Below are 15,779 nucleotides of genomic sequence, written 5' to 3' on the forward strand. Positions count from 1 at the left end.
TTGATCTCAAGAACTCTTTACACTCTTAAAAAAAACTACTGAGGCCCTGGCTGGGGTGGCTCAGTTGGATGGATGTCATCCTGCAAATCAAAAGCTTGCCCCCCCTCCACTGCCCCCACCCCACATTCAACTCCTGGGCAGGGCACACGAGGGTCTGGTCCCTGGTCACCCAGTCCAGGTGCACATGAAAGGCAAACAATCGATGTTTCCCTCCCTCTCTTTCTACCTCCCTTCCCCTCGCTCTAGAATTAAAAAATAAAAATAAAACAACAAACTACTGAGGACTGCAAAAATCCTTTGTTTATGTAGGTAATAACTATCAAGAATTAGTGTATTAGAAATAAACACTGATCACTTTAAAATATATTTTTATTAATTCATTCAAAATATCAATAAACCTATTATATGTTTACACAAATAGCCTGTTCTTAATGCAGAAACTATATAATCTAAGGCAAAATGAAACTCACAACAAGAGTTGTACAGTTTTACATTCTTGTATATCCCTTTAATGGCTGGGTTAACAGAAGAGAGCTGACTTCTCATATCCGCTTCTGCATTCAATGTGTTTTGATTCAAAGATTTAAAGAAAATCTCACTTCACACAGACCTGTTGTTGAAAAACGGAGTTCAACAGCCATTAGGTACTGTGGATTTTCTTCTTTGATACTAGACCAAAACTCAACAAATAGTAGTTTTTAAAAGCCAGTTGCAATCTGCAATTTTATCAATGAATCTTTTATGTATTTTTACATTAAAATCCATCGGTCATCTTGCACTCTGAACAGCTCTTCTACCCACTGGTAATCTGGAAAATATTCCTTCACTGACTCGTGCAGCATTTCCAAATATTGGTATTTCACACAACATCAAAAAATTACATTTCATTAATTTTACCACTGATCTCATCGAAAACGTCTTAGACAAATACAGATTTTCCAGAATTTTGATTTTTGTTGAACACTTGAATTTTATCACTGGCAGTGGTGACAGACTCACTTTGTTCAATTTCAAGAAAATATCCACAAAATACTCAAGCATGAGTGACGATGGTTTGCCCCTCAGTTGCTCTCTCCTGGAAAGAGGACGGCCCACGCTTGGGCCAGTTCCCACAGAGTTCCCGCACCAGCGCACCTTCTCAGGCCGGTCGGTGTGCCGGCACCAGCAGCGGTGCCCCAGGGGTGCTTCGAGTTTCTCTCTCGGAACGTTAAAGAAACATCTGCTAGAGGGTCGACGTTTCATAAAAATGAACTTGTGTGCTTTATCCAGGATATTAAGTGAAAATGGCTTTTTGGTTTTTTAAACCATGACTGTGTGGCAAGCACAAAGGCCACGACTCTGACCACCAGTAGTTTGTTGTCGTTGCCTGGACAAGTTCAGTGCCGCCGCCGCCGCCGCCGCCGCCGTACCAGCAAAGCAAGTGGGATTGGAGTTGTTCCGGGAGGAACCATCAGAGTCAAAAAGTTACTCAGCCCTTTGCGCATTTGTCACCACTTGTGTCTGCTGCTAGGCATTCTTATAAAAATATTTTTGAAGTGAAGCTGGTGCTGATACAACAAGTTGAGCCAGTCCATAAATGTACTCATTTGTAAGGTCAAAGTTAAAGTCTGTAAACAAAATATTAACTCAGTCTTCATGTTTGCCGCTCAATCTTTCATTGACAAGTCGTGGTAACATATGAAATGGCATTGACCTGAACTTGACTAACTTGTAATTCAGTGGGCAATCAGGACTGTCAGCTGTTCAAGACATCATTGGTCTCTCAGCTACGGGGGTGCAGTTTCCCAGCCAAAGCAGCAATGTGATAACTTATCCTGTAAGAAGCTTCAGTGACTTTTCCAATTCTAGGTTGAAAAGCTGGAACAAATTTTGGCTTTGAAAGAGTTCATGGTGTGTACAGTTAAAATACTCAATTCCTTTTTCTTTAAACTCTGAATGACGGGTCTCGAAGTAATGCCACAACTTGATTGGCGCTATTAACACTACACGAAAATGTCTTCTTGCGCAAGACACAAATAAGGCTCATTATTAATATCTATAAAGCTGAGAAAAAGAAAACTTTCATTGTGATTTCATACCTTTTACTTATTGTTTTGTATTTCTTATTCACAGTTTTGCCCAGTTCCTATGGAGTAGATCCCTCCCTTTCACTTGTTGATACATCCATTTCAGTACAGAAAGGCGGCAGCTATGTTGAGAAAGCAAGTCTTCTAATCTCCTTTTTTTAAGCCAACAACCCATTCTTAAATATAAGAGAAATATTATATATTTTCTTCTACTTCAGAATAAAATAGAATTAAGTGCTAAAATAAGTTGTAAATAAAATTTTAAAAATTAGAAGTTTCCCCAAAAGTTTTTACAAGTTTTACAAGTTGTACTTACTTATTGTTGTGTTTCCTCGACGGTGCTTGGAAAATGCTGGGATTTCAAAATAATGATTTGCTGAACAACAGTAAGGTTTACAGAGCTACAACTAAAGAAAGCTAGTGAGAGCACGGTGGAGGTACAAAGACAAACTGAGTTCATCACTGAAAACTTTCATATTTACACCTTAAAGCATTACCTTAAAAATTCTAGAAAACACAAGAACACAGAAACATGCATTCATTAGCCTAGAGGGATGATGTCAACACACAACTTTCAGCCTCTGGAAAACTCCACTGTACACTGATGAGAGAATGAGAGAGAGAGAGAGAGAGAGAGAGAGAGAGAAAGCAAAGACTGCACTGTTACGATGAAAATATTCTGACTCCACGTACCACGCCTGGGTTCCCCAGACCACATCTTGAGAACTGGGTTCAGTATTGCGCTGGCAAAATTAACAAGTGCTCCCTCATGTTTATTCCAAGACAGGGTTTAGAGTTATGGCATTCCTGGTAGGCCAGAGGAAACAGCTTAGACCCTGTCACCAGGGAAACTGGGATGCTGTCCCTAATAAGCTGTCGGGTTGCCAAGCCTGGCTTTACTGAGGATGGTGGCTCCAGAGACAATAAAAAGAAAAAACTTTTTTTTAAAGCAGTGAATCCTAACTTTACAGAAATCAGAGGAACAGGAGAAAGGAAGGACTGGGAGGTTCTGGGATTCTATGCATCAAGGAGATCTCAGACCATCAGAATCCCTCCCGGGGGCCACGCCACAAAAGAGGCCTAGACAGTGCTAAGACAGAGTGGGACGTGGGGATGAAACCCCGGGATGGACAGTGATAATGAGGGAGCGGAGTTCGAAGACACCAAACAGGAAAAAAAGGAAGTGAGACAAATGGGCAGAGGGGTCAAAAGGAAGAGGAAAACACAGTGAAAGGAGGGTTCCCTGATGAACTCTGAGGCAACACTGTTACCTTCCCCCTCCCCCACCCCTGTCACAGTTGCAATGTGAAAAAAACCAAGCAACTTACTTGCTGATCTGAGGAGGCATTCAGGCTCTAGAAGTGGCAAGAGATAAAGATAAACAAGGAACCAACCTCTGAGACCAAAATCTCGGCCCCAGGCTCAAAGTCCACAAATTCACAGGAGCAGCTGAGAAACGGCTGTGACCCTTCCAGGCATCACAGAGGGGAGGCTTTCTTCTCATGTCAGAGGGGCCCACAGAGGTAATGGAGAACCTGTCCTTGAAGGCCCCCCTCTAGTGACAAAGGAACCTAAAATCATTAGCTGCTAAGTTCCCAAGTGGTCTTTAAGAGAAACAGGGAGTCTTCCTTTTGCCAAAGGGTAAATACCACACTTGAAGAAAGAAACTCGAAGAAAGAAATCCCCACACTTGGTGGGGCTTCCTCAGAAGAGCTCACGCTCTGGGACTTTGGATCTGGCTTTCTAGCCATTGACGAGGCTGTACATCTACCACCACCACCAACATTCACAACACAGGAATACAGACAGGCAGATGGCAGTGAGTGTGTTCTTTAATCAATAAAACTGCCTAATATTGATACTCAGAAATAAATGAACTTTTTAAAAAAACGCTCTTAAAGGAAGATAAACTCTTCCAACAGCATCCTATTTTCTTTCAGTAGCTGACTGGTTAAAATAAATAATAATAACGATGATGATGATGATGATGATAAACAAATTTTAAAAACCCAGAAATAGTATAAAAAGCACCTTTGGGACCCCAATGGCTGGAAGAGGCCAATATTCTTTCAATTAATTGCAGAGAAATTCCAACACATGTCACCTGACACGGACCTGGAGCTGTGCGACACTCAGAGAAAGCCCCAAGGTGCTCATCTGAACAGTGACCATGAGGATGATCCCATCCTGCCAAGTACCATTCTAAGTGCTTGGTATTCGTTAACTCTTTTAATTCCGAAAACAACTATGCCTATAAGATAGGTACCGTTATTACTCTTTTTTTACAGAGGAGCAACCATGCCGAGAGTGATGAAGGAAGTCCAAGGTCACAGCAGAGGCTGAACCAAGGTTCCAATACAGGGATGAAGCTGCAGAGCCTGCTTTAACCACAACAAAACCACTTACTGAAATCCAAAGTGCTGGGATCTCCTTTCAGCTCTGCCATAAGCTCAACTCAATGAGAAGCTCTGATAGACCAAGAAGGCCTAAGGGTCCCCACTTCCTGTGACTGGAGAACCAGGAATTCAAACTCTTGTGGGCAGCAACAGAGCAGTAACCATAAGTGCTTCCAATACTACATGCAAAAACAGTCAAATGACATTCATCTGTGGAGGGGAGATGGGGAAGTGGCAGGGTAAGGGAAGGCCAGCCAGCCCTTGAGTGTAAAGAAGATGGAGAAAAGGGGGCCACCCTGCTTACAGGACAGTAACCAAAACAAAAACCTCAGCAAAATGCTGCTTGGGAGAAGCAATGAGTAGATCACTGTAGTGGCAACAGGAGCAGCCTGCCCCGAGGTCAAGGGCACAAGCTGGAGCTGTCTGCAGGGAGCCTCACTCTTATTACCAAACTTTCAGACTCAGGTGCTTTCTGGGTAGTGGGAAACTGGGAAAACAACCCTGCTACGCCCTTTCCCCACTGCTGTTCAAGGAGTGCCAGCGTGTGCTAATTGATGGCCCCCATCTTCCCACAGGTATCTTGATTAAGGACAAACTCAAACTGTTCCCCTCGTCTGAAGTACCTGCTGCCAAAGACCAAAAACTGTTCTCTCCTTTTTTCTTCCTCAGCAGGCCTGGACAGAGAGGCCCACTGCACCGAGCCAGGAGCCCTGGGGAACCCCTGAATTTAGCAGCCACATCACGACAGCCAGGAGGAGTCAGGAGTCTAGACTCCCTTCCAGATCTACAAATGGGGAGCCAATCACAGCCCCACTCCCTCCTTCAGGGCCAGGCTGAGAGCCTTTGGCCAACCTGTGAATTGCAAAGAGGGCCCAAGAAAAGGAGCTGTCTTCGAGCTTCCCGTGGAAGGTGTGCAAGACGAGCCCACTATGTGGAGAGGCCCAATTCAGAGACCCATTCATTATTAGGGGGAAAGGGGTGTTTATAGACATCGTCCAAACTCACCCTCCAGGAGCAGAACCCCCGAGGAGGCAGACCTTTGTATTGCCAACCTCCCAAAGAACAGAGGAAAATAGGCCAGGCTGCTCAAAACCAGCTTGACTGGTTCTACAGAGAAGCCTCTGGTCTGCTCCGCCTTCCTTATGTTAAAAAGAAAAAGATGGCTTGGAGCCAGCCATTGAACACACCCCTCCGCTGCTCCTCCCCCACCCCCATTGTCCCATAGGATTCACCCAGGCACCAAGATTGGTGTCCATTTCAGCCGGTCTCCTACCAAACCTTGTGATTACACAGCTTTTAAGTCTAACATTAATTATTTGACGCAGAAAAAGAAATACATGGAAGTAGGGGGAAATGAGTGTTAACCCAAAGACAGAAAGAATTTCCCACAGGAACCGAGAGACTTCAAACACTGGAGAAAAACAGACAATTCGGATGAAGGGATCTAGCCTATTTATTCCCCCAAAAAGGAGGAGCAGGTCCAGTGGGCAAGAAAAGGACTGGGATCCCTCCTTCTCTGAGAGAGAACTGGAAACCAAGCAGCCAGACTCACTCTTGGTGCTGTTTCAGAATTGGACGTGCCATCTCGGAGTCTACAGGACACAACGACATCCCGTGGGTTGTGGCGGGGCAGGGACATTCTACCCCTGAACTAGGCCTCTCAGAGCTGGAGTGGGGCTAGGCCCGAAGGGGGAACTCTGTGCTCCCCCCACACACAAGGTTTAGAAAGGCTCACCCCTCCCAGGGCCTCCCTGAGACAGAAGGGGAAATGCACAGATTAACACTTCGTGACTCACTCGTGTTTGACGAGGGCTGGGAGAAAGCCTGGAGAATCCAAGCTTCAAGTGCAAAATGTACAAATACTGGAATCTCCCACCAAGAGAAGAAAACTCAGCCACCTAACTGGTTTGTCACTTTGCCGAACTTCCGCTGAAGGAGGAAAGGCCGTGTTTAAACTCCACCCACCCCGTCCACATCCCTCTCAATTTCTGCTTTGACAGGAAAGCGGCAAACCTGGCAGCACCACCACAGCTAAGAGAAAACGAAACCCTTTCCACACCTCCTGTCAAAGCAGAGGCCTGGTAGCCACGGTCTGCAGGGTACCCCAGCAGAGGGACTGGGGGCTGGCCCTGGTTACTACCAGAGAGCCTCCGCAGGCAGTCTCAGGGAAGGAAGGACAACCACCCTCCTCGCCCTTTCCATCTGCTGAGGTTACTTCATCCCAGTCCATTAATGGGCTTCGAAGTGCTGCTGGGGGAGTCCATTTAGCAGAGACACAATCAGCAGGCCAAAGGTGGCACCCAGCCCCCATACTGCTTGTCGATAATGGGCCCCAAAGTCTGAGGCTTGGCCGCACTTTAGGCATAAAATATTCATTCAAGTCGACGTAATATATATGTAGGGAAGTCATGGAGGCTCCTGGGAGGAAAGAAAGGCCAGCCAGGTGGCTAAGTGCTCAGTGGCAGAGCGTTCCTGAGGCATGGGTTAGTTCTGGTCAAATGCCTGCTGAGAGCTGGGTTGCTCTGTCCAAATGGGGGCAGTCTCGTCTGAGCAGCTTTGGACTCAGATCTAACCATGTGAACCTCCAGGCCAACAAATTCTCAATCTTCTCCTACATCACAGGCATCAACTCTGCTTAGGACATTTACCCTGCAAAAAGAAACCTGGGCCCCATCTCTAGTCACCATGGGAAAGATTCAGTTATTCCTTTGCAAACTTCACTTTAATCTGAGGCAAGCCATGTTGCAGTGATTGCCTTGTATCCATCTGTTTAGCTACTTCCCCAAACGCATAGAGAGAAATGATGAGAATTTACTAGTAGTTACCTTTACTGGGTTCAAAGGTTATGGCAATTCTATGAACTGTAGGGACTCTTAAAGCCCTTGATCTAGTATCTCATTCCTATTTCTAGGGCCAAGCAGAAAATGAGAATCTATGTCTGACATTTACCCACATCCCTGAGGGCAGAGGGCAGAGGGCAGAGGGCAGAGCCAGCACCCAGGACACAGTGCTATACAGCTTGCAGGGCCTGGAGTGAACTGAGAGCTAACCAAGCTCCCTACTAGATGACACTAAACCCAAATCATCCAATGCAACACTCAGGCGGAACCAACCCTGGGATCCGAGGGATGTGTGTGTTTGAAGTGGCTCGGCTATTCTTTACAGGATTCTGTATGTTGGATTTCCTCTCTTCCCCCAGACATCCTAACACCCCTTCTCAGAACCATCCGAGGACGAACAATGCCGCTCATTCCCCAGGAGAATGACAGCATCACCCTCCCTCACCCACCGCAGCGGAAGTGGGGTGGGCAGTGAAGGGCTCCTGTTTTCTCTCAGGAGCCCTCTCAGATCGGGGCTCCCCAGGCCCAGAGGTGGGGCAGGCCTGAAGCTGTGCAGGCCCGCTACCAGGTGTTACAGAAGCTCTAGCCAGCCACAGGTGGACGCTGGAAGCCGAACCCCTCTCCACACTTGCCGGTTCCTGCTGCTGCTGGCGGAAAGACAAACGGGCATCTCGCTGATGGCTTTCACCACTGCCAAGCCTTCGGGCCAGGAGAGCCATTTGGAAAAGTGAACAGAAAGCTCAGCTCACAGACTAAGAATCCCCCAGACTACCAGCCCCGGGTCACAAGCCTCCTGCTCAGGGAAGGAGAGCCTGAGAGTCTGTGACTGGGATCCGGCGTGACGACAGACAGTCGTGTTATAGACAGGGCTTGACTTTCTTTCCTCTCCTGCTCTCACTGTGAGAAGCAGAGTTAACAGCAAACAGGCCATCTTCCTGCAACACAAGGTTTATTTTTATGCTTCAGCATTTTCTCTGTGTGTGTTTGTGTGTTTAATTCAGAGGTGATCAAAGAACTGCTGGAAACGGCTTCTCATCAGCCACATGTTTTAAAGACAGGCGGAGAGGAAGAGCAAAAAGGGATTGGCGCTTGAAGACAACCAGTGGAGTCTGTTTACCTATTTTCTGGTGAAACCAGTTTAAATCATTTAAATCTAAATAAGGTGATAGAGGGCCTCTGGGGAGGTGGGGCTGGGAACCGGCCCGACCAAACCCCTTGCTTCTTCACGTTTTCTCTGGTAGCATCAAGGCTCGCTGCAACGACTGAGTCCCCACGACTCCTTTAGCTAAAGCTGCAACAGGACCGAGAAGGGCTTTCCCACTCTCAGCTGGTGGCACGATTTCTTCTCAAGGAGGCCAATGTTTCTGGCATCCCTGGTCTTGAGACCAAAGACCTGCTACTTGTCTTTTTTCTTGTTTTAAAAAATACAGGTACCTGCCTGCATTAGGTGTATGCAAGGTTCCCCAAAGTCCATGTTTTTACTAGGATGAGACTTAATACCAAGTTAGTAGTAAGACTGGCAACCATGAGAACAGCAGAAGCTATGAAGTGATGCAGGGGAACCTAAGGCCATTAAGAACGTAATTTGGAACAGAGTGACAGTGCTTACAGCCACTGTTCCAGACAAAGTTCTCAAAGTGCAGCTTACATTCCCACGTGCTTCACTAATTGCCACTACCATAAAGTCAATGAGTGTGCACCGAGCCCCTACTGTGCGCTCAGCACAATGCTAGGCATGTAGGGAAGAGAAGAAATCAACACGCACATCACAAGAAAGAGACCATGGCAAGAATACATTTACATTTAGTAAACAGCACAAAGAAACCACATTGAGGCAGTTATTCTACTTCGCTGGACACAATGCCCCCCACAGCCTCGCTGAGAGAGTAGGCAACCACCACCACTCCCCAAATGCCTGAGGGTGCCAGTCAGTCCCTTGGCCTCCTCCTACTGGTTCATAATCAACAGTCTGGGAAAGTTCTCTGGTTAAGCAGGGTTTACCTGCCAAAACAAAGGTGTGACAGGAAAAGGAATGGAAGAGGCAACCTCAAGAGGGCCTAGAGAAAGTGGTTCCCAGGAAGGAGAGAAACAGCAGGCAATCGAGGGAGACTGTGAGATGCAGACCACGCTCCTGTTTCCAAAGACCTCAGCCGCACACAGAACCACCTGCCAAACCCAGCGATGAACTGAAAATCAACCATCCCTCCCTCTCGACCCCCGCTTCACCCCCCTAAGCCATCAATCCATCAGTAATAAAAGGGTCAACCACGACACAGAAAAACTCAGTGCAGAGCTCTTCCTGACTGCCCAGGGGACAGAAAAAGGGAAAAGAAAAAGGTAGGAACGTGAAAAAAGGGAAGATTTTTCCGAGAAGAATGTTAGCATGCAAAAGAACACAGCGAGGGTCCCACTAGGCTGCAAAGAAAGAAGGGAATGAGAGGAAAACAGAGAATGCAATGAGGTAAAAGGATGCAAAGAGCACTGGGGCCCCAGGGGGGGGAAGGGCTCCTCTTTCAAGTCAAGTTTTTACGGCCTGGTCAAGTTCCCCACCAAGAAGGGTGTGACAACAGGGAACACTCCACAGAGCACTTGGCAAGGGACACTGGAGACGGTGAAAGGGGAGGGGTGGAAAGTGGACGCCTCGGCTCAGAGGTGAGTTGACACAGAAAAGGCTGAGGCTTGGGTGATAAACGGTCGGTAGCAGTGATTGTCAGGGAGACAGCAGCTCCAGAAACTAGCATGCAACATGCCTGGGTGGGAGGTCACAAAGGCTACTTGAAAGGAAAGGAAAGGATATAGGAGCATATGCGGGAAAAACAGAGATGTGAAGAAGGCAGGCGACTAACGTGGCCAAGAAAGGCAACCCTGACGAAGAAGCACAGTAAGGAAGATGGGGTGAGAGACGAGTCACCCGAAGGCCACAGCGAAGAGAAAGACAGTGAAAAGTGGCAGATCACAGGCAGGCGGCATGGTCTGTGCTGCAGTGTAAGGCAGAAAGGCAAGGGCAGCGAGGTACAAAGGCACGGGAAAGGGCTGAGCAACAGGTATGTTAATTGAGTGGGCTGAGAGTAGGTTCTTTCCCTCCGTAGGAAGAGCCCATCCAAGGAGAAGGCTGGCAAAGTGCTCACAGCCACAAACAGGAGGCCGCGAGACTTAGAAGCCAAACCCCAGGGGAAGAGAACACGAGGGATCCAAAGACTGAGGGGAGTGATGACTGGAACCCCAAAGACAACCTGTGGGAAAACTATGCGCATGACAGCTGTATGGGAAACACGGAAGCAACAAATGCCAGCGCGAGGCACCAGGGAGCTCCCGGAGAAAAGAAGGGAAAGTGATGAGCACAGAGTAGGCGAACGATTTTGCAAAGGTGATGAGGGTGGAGCTGGTGGGTTGCAAGCAAGAGAGAGAGCACAATTTGGAGAAGAGGCAGGGTAAAAAAAGCTGGGGAACCGAAAGGAAAAAGGGATCGAGAACACATTCCGGAGCAAGGACCCTGAGGGTGATCACCAGGGACTGGGAGAACCGGTGCGGCGGAAGGGAAACAAGGCTATAGAGACGGAGGAAGAAGTGAACAACGACTGGGGCAAATAGCTGGTGCTATTCGAGGAGCAGACGAGGGTGGCTGCTTTAGGCGTGGGTGGAGGAAGACCAGAAAGGCCCCTGGGCGGGGGGGGGAGGAAGAGAAGGGGGAAGCTGGGGAGGTAACACGGAAGAGCGCAGGAGGGCGGTGAGGGGAGAAGTGGGGTCAGCAGAAAGACAAGTGTGCATCTTCGGAGTCAGGACGAGGTGGGTCCCAGGACAGACTCAGAGGGGGATGTGCGGAGCCGAAAGACAGATGACAGGGCAGCTGAGGCTTGCAGGTTGGCAGCAGGGGCACGAGGAGAGCAAAGGAGGGAGAAGGCTCTGCAAGGTGCAGGGGCCCAACCAGAGAATTTGGGGAGCCCTCGGGGCTCCTTACCTGCTCCGTGTCTCTCTCGTTCAGCGTGGGTAGGGGGGTCCGGGCGCTGGACATGGCGCCAGTATCTCAGGGGAGGGAACCGAGAAGCTTGGAAGAAGGGAGGGAAGGGAAGGAGCGGAGCCCGGCCGGGCGGGGCTTCTCACAGCAGGGGCACCCGCCGCATGGGCCCCGGCCGGGGGTGCGGGGAGGCCGGGCAGCCGTTCACGCCAGCCCGGGGATGCGCCGCTCGGGCTAGGCCGCGCCGGCTCCGAGCGGCTCCGGACCGCACCCCCCCGACCCCCGGCTGGGCTGTGCCGCCTTTTGGCCGGGCCGCGCCGCTCCGCCTACTCTCTGCCGCCGCAGCCGGCCGCCCGCCTCGCTCCTCCCCTGCCCTCAGCGGCACTGCTCCGCGCCCCGCACACAGGCAGCCGCCGCCGGACCTGCTGCTCCCAACATGGCCGCCACCACCGCCGGCCCTCGGCTCTTTCCGCCGGCAGCAGCCGGAAACATCCGAAGCGGCCAGGAACGGGAGGGCGGCTCGCCTCCTCCTGCCACCGACTACGAGTGAATTCCGGAAACACCCGAAGAAGGTAACCCCTGGGGACTCGCGCGCTTTCTGGATTCCGAAGACCAAGCTTCGGCTCTGTTTTCGGAAATCCACGAAGCGACTCCAAGTACTCTGGCCACGCCCACAGGCCGTCCCCCGGCCCACTTCTTGGGGCTCTCGGCAGTTTCCGGAAACACCCGAAGCCGCTCCGCGTGCGGAAAGCCGGCCACGCCCCCACCCCGCCCCTCCGCCGACGGCGGTCGTCGGCCATTTCCGGCAACACCCGAGGCCCGAGTGGTACCGACTTTAACTCTTCGCTTCTTTCCGTCAGTTTTCGGGTATTTTGAAATCTTGAGCAGGAAGCGTGGATCACCTGTGCGTGTTATTATTTAACTAAATCGAAAATAAGGCTGTTAGGCGTCCTTGCGATTGGCATCCTTTGCTTCTACAGCAACTTTCCATCTGCGTGTCCATTCCTTGTGGGTCAGCTCATAAAATCCATCTCGTCTATCATCCAACCTGTCTATCAACATGTCTACCACCTGTCAAATGCAGCATTAGTCTATTACCTGTCTACCTACTATTTATCATTTGCCATCGTCTCTCTTGGCTTCTCGTCACGGTCCCAGACAAGCACGGTCCCTTCCGCGGGCTCCCAGCTGTGGAAGGCTGCAGAGGTCCCCAGCCCCTCATTCCAGCCCCAGCTCTGTGGAGTGAAAATGCTGTGTGAAAATTCACATAACATATCTGAATTTATCTTCTTTGACGTTCCTGTATTGAAAGAACTCATGTATTTGTTTCAGTGGTAACATTCTAAATAACATCTTTGAATTCTGGTTACCTTTCTTTATTTTTTTTTCCAAAAAAAGTCTTTTAATTGTTCAAAATAGCACAAAACATCACACTATAGTAATATTGTCGTACTGATTACCTTTTAAAATACTTCTGCGAAGTAAGACAGGAGAGACATTCTCATCTTAATTTACATTTCAATTATCCTTTCTAAGACAAAGAAACTCATAGAAAAGAAAAGAGAAACTGGTTGAAAATGAGAATTCCGTAGGATGGAACAAAGAATGGGCACCTGGAGAAGTTCCTTTCCTTCCCTGGGCCTCAGTTTCCCCATCAATAAAGTGAGGTCACTGGATTCATGAACTCTGAGGCCCCTCTCCACTGGAGAGCACCTGACTCTACCAGGAAATCTGTGACCATCTGGGTCCGCTCTTCACTTCTTCCTAGACTGTCTCACCAGGGAGAGGCAGGGGGCTAGTCCGATTCCTCCCGCTCCAAGCTGCCCCCACCCATACTACCCCAGGTATGTTAGAACTTGCTGTACCTCCCCACCCCCCTCAACAGCAGCTTAAGGTGGGCAGAAGCCAGAATTCCCACAGGAGCCAGAGACCAGGTTCAACCAAAAAGTCCCCGAAGGTACAGGAACAGAGCAGCCCCAGAGACTGTGAGAAAAAGTGCTGGTTGGACTGCTGACACCGGACTTCCAGCTCCCAGCTACAGTATCTTGAGCAGAGCCCTTGGCCAGGTTGGCCAGAGAAATAGGCAGCGAGACGGTGCAATGAGCGGATGGTATGAAAGTGCTTCCTAAGGCAACAGTTACTATCTACAGTCCCATTACATGCACCAGACTCCCAGACACTTCCCCAAGCCTCATGCCAGCTCCATGCAGACACCCAGCCATTGAGGAAGAAGTGGGTGAAGAAATGCAGAAGGAGGTGAGAGAGAAAGAAAGAGGTGAGGACAGAGGCTGTTCCACTCCCGGGACCCCAAATTCATCCTGAAAATCCATAAGAACAATCTGCCCTCTGGTGGCCAAAGGGAAAAGCACTGTGGATTTCTGTGCAAGATCCCACTTCTAAGGCTGGGGTCTGGAAAAAAGGGAGAAGAGGAAGGGGCTGGAGGAGCAAAGGCAGGTGCACTCAGGAGTCTTCCTGGGCCCATGCTCTTGTATAAGTAAACTCCACTTCCTCCATGCCTCTACTCACTCAAGCTCTCAGCCCTGCCCACAGCCCCTTAGCCCCACCTTACCCCACACCACCTGGTCCCTCTTCATCCTCACTCTCTGCACACAGGCTGCCTAACTGGTCTTGCCTAGACTCCCTCCAACCTACCCCTCAAGACAAGCCGGAATAGTTTTCCTGGAGTCCAGATCTAATTACATCTCCGTCCTGCTACCAGCCCTCACCAGCTCTTTCATGGGATAGGCAGGGCTGGCTTCATGGGCCTAGACCCTGTGCAGTCACACGAAGCCCTACTCAGAGAAGGGCCTTGAGCTTGATTTAATGTGCTCTTAAAACTTTATCAAGAGAGTCCTGCATTTTCATTGTGCACTGCGCCCCACAAATTTTGTAGCCGGTCCTGGCAGTGGGAAAAGCCTTTAGCCTGCATCCAAAGATTTGCACAGTCTGCCCTCAACTTACCTTACTAGTCTCCTCTCCAGCTAAGTCCCACTGGTTGACAGCTCCCCCCAGCTCCTGCCCTGCCACCATGCTTTCCCACTTCCAGGCTTTTGTTCAAGCTGATCAATTGCCAATCACCTATCTCAGCTTCCAGGTGTGTGCACTTCAAGATCCAGTTCAAATATTACCTCCTCAAATCCCTCAAAGATTAATTATATATTACCACATGTTTATCCCTCTCTAATCTGCATGTTCATTCATCTACAAATCTCTGTTGAGCACCTACTATGTGCAAGGCATCGTTCTAGGCTCTTCAGGTACATCAGCGAACAAAATAAAGATCTCTACTGTCAGAGAACTTAACATCTCCATCGGGGGAAGAAAGACAACAAACGTAATAGTAAGAATTAAATGCCATGGGGGGAAATAAGAGCTGGTTATAAGAGGGATCAGAAGTGCGGGGCTGAGGGGGTGGGAAGTGAGTTGCAGCACTAAAGTGGTCCATGTAGACCTCCCTGAGTAGGTGACATTTCAGCAAAGACTTGAGAGAGGTGAGGGAGGGAGCTCTGCAGATATTGGGGAAGCGAATTCCAGGAGGAGGGCACAGCCAGTGCAAAGGACCTGAGGCAGGAGCAGGCCTGGCTATTTAAAGAATAAGGAGGCCAATGAGGCTGGAGTGGAGCAAGCAAGGGTGGGGCAGTAGTAGAAGAGGGCGGAAAGGCAATGGCACCAGGCCTGGTGGGCCGCTGCTTTGGGAGTGAGTTGCTGCCATGATATGACCCGACTGGCTGCGGGGCTGAGACGAGAGTAAAGGGGCCATTGGCCAGGAAAGAGGCTTTTATGACAATTTAAGTGAGAGATGACCGTGGCTTAGAGAGAGCAGCAGCAGGGGAAGTGGTCGGATTTTTTACAGGGTGGGGCAAAAGTAGGCTTACAGTTGTGAGTCGGTGAAACACAGCTTATTCTCATATTATTATGTATTAATTGTTGTATTAATTTCCATACAAACAACACAGGGCCAGTGCTCCAGGGCAGCTGCGGTGCCCACTGGAACTGGAGAAGGCAAGGGTACGGGACTCCTGGCCCCAGCAGGCACAGGACTCAGAGTGGCAATCCTTCCATGGGTGGGCAGGGAGGGAAGAAGTTAAGGGGAGGCAAGCGTGCTGGAGTGGAAGACATCCTTGTTCTTTTTTTTTTTTTTTTTTAAAGATTTTATTTATTTATTTTTAGAGAGAGGGGAAGGAAGGGAGGAAGAGAGGGAGAGAAACATCGCTGTGAGAGAGAAACACCGATCTGTTGCCTCTCGTGTGCACCCCAACCAGGGACCAAACCCTCAACCCAGGCTTATGCCCTGACTAGGAATTGACCTGGCAACCTCTTGCTTTGCGGAACGATGCCCATCCAACTGAGCCACACTGGTCAGGGCAGAAAACATCCTTATTCTTACCCCTCCAGAACACTGCAATTCTTCTCAATCCTACCAACCTGTGGAGCCAGAAGGCATGCTCATCCTGGGCAGGCCACTCTGAGGGATGGGGGCGTGGCCCAGGCTCTGGTCAGGGGTGGGAAGAGCCACTCCTCC

General features: G+C 49.4%; 1 protein-coding gene across 4 annotated transcripts in view; it reads right to left on the reverse strand.

The window, feature by feature from the left end:
• Positions 1–11,904, reverse strand: part of MARK2 (microtubule affinity regulating kinase 2) — a 54,153-nt gene extending 42,249 nt beyond the window's left edge. For 3 of the 4 annotated variants that reach the window (XM_024574570.4, XM_024574567.4, XM_024574566.4), the window contains exon 1: positions 11,261–11,904. In XM_024574570.4, the coding sequence (XP_024430338.2) occupies positions 11,261–11,314 (54 nt within the window). In that variant the 5' untranslated portion in view covers positions 11,315–11,904. The remainder of the gene's footprint in view (positions 1–11,260) is intronic. The other variant, XM_024574571.4, reaches the window with a different exon arrangement.
• Between the last annotated feature and the right edge of the window lie 3,875 nt (positions 11,905–15,779).

Source organism: Desmodus rotundus, chromosome 5, assembly GCF_022682495.2.
Source record: "Desmodus rotundus isolate HL8 chromosome 5, HLdesRot8A.1, whole genome shotgun sequence".
NCBI classification, from domain to species: Eukaryota; Metazoa; Chordata; class Mammalia; order Chiroptera; family Phyllostomidae; genus Desmodus; species Desmodus rotundus.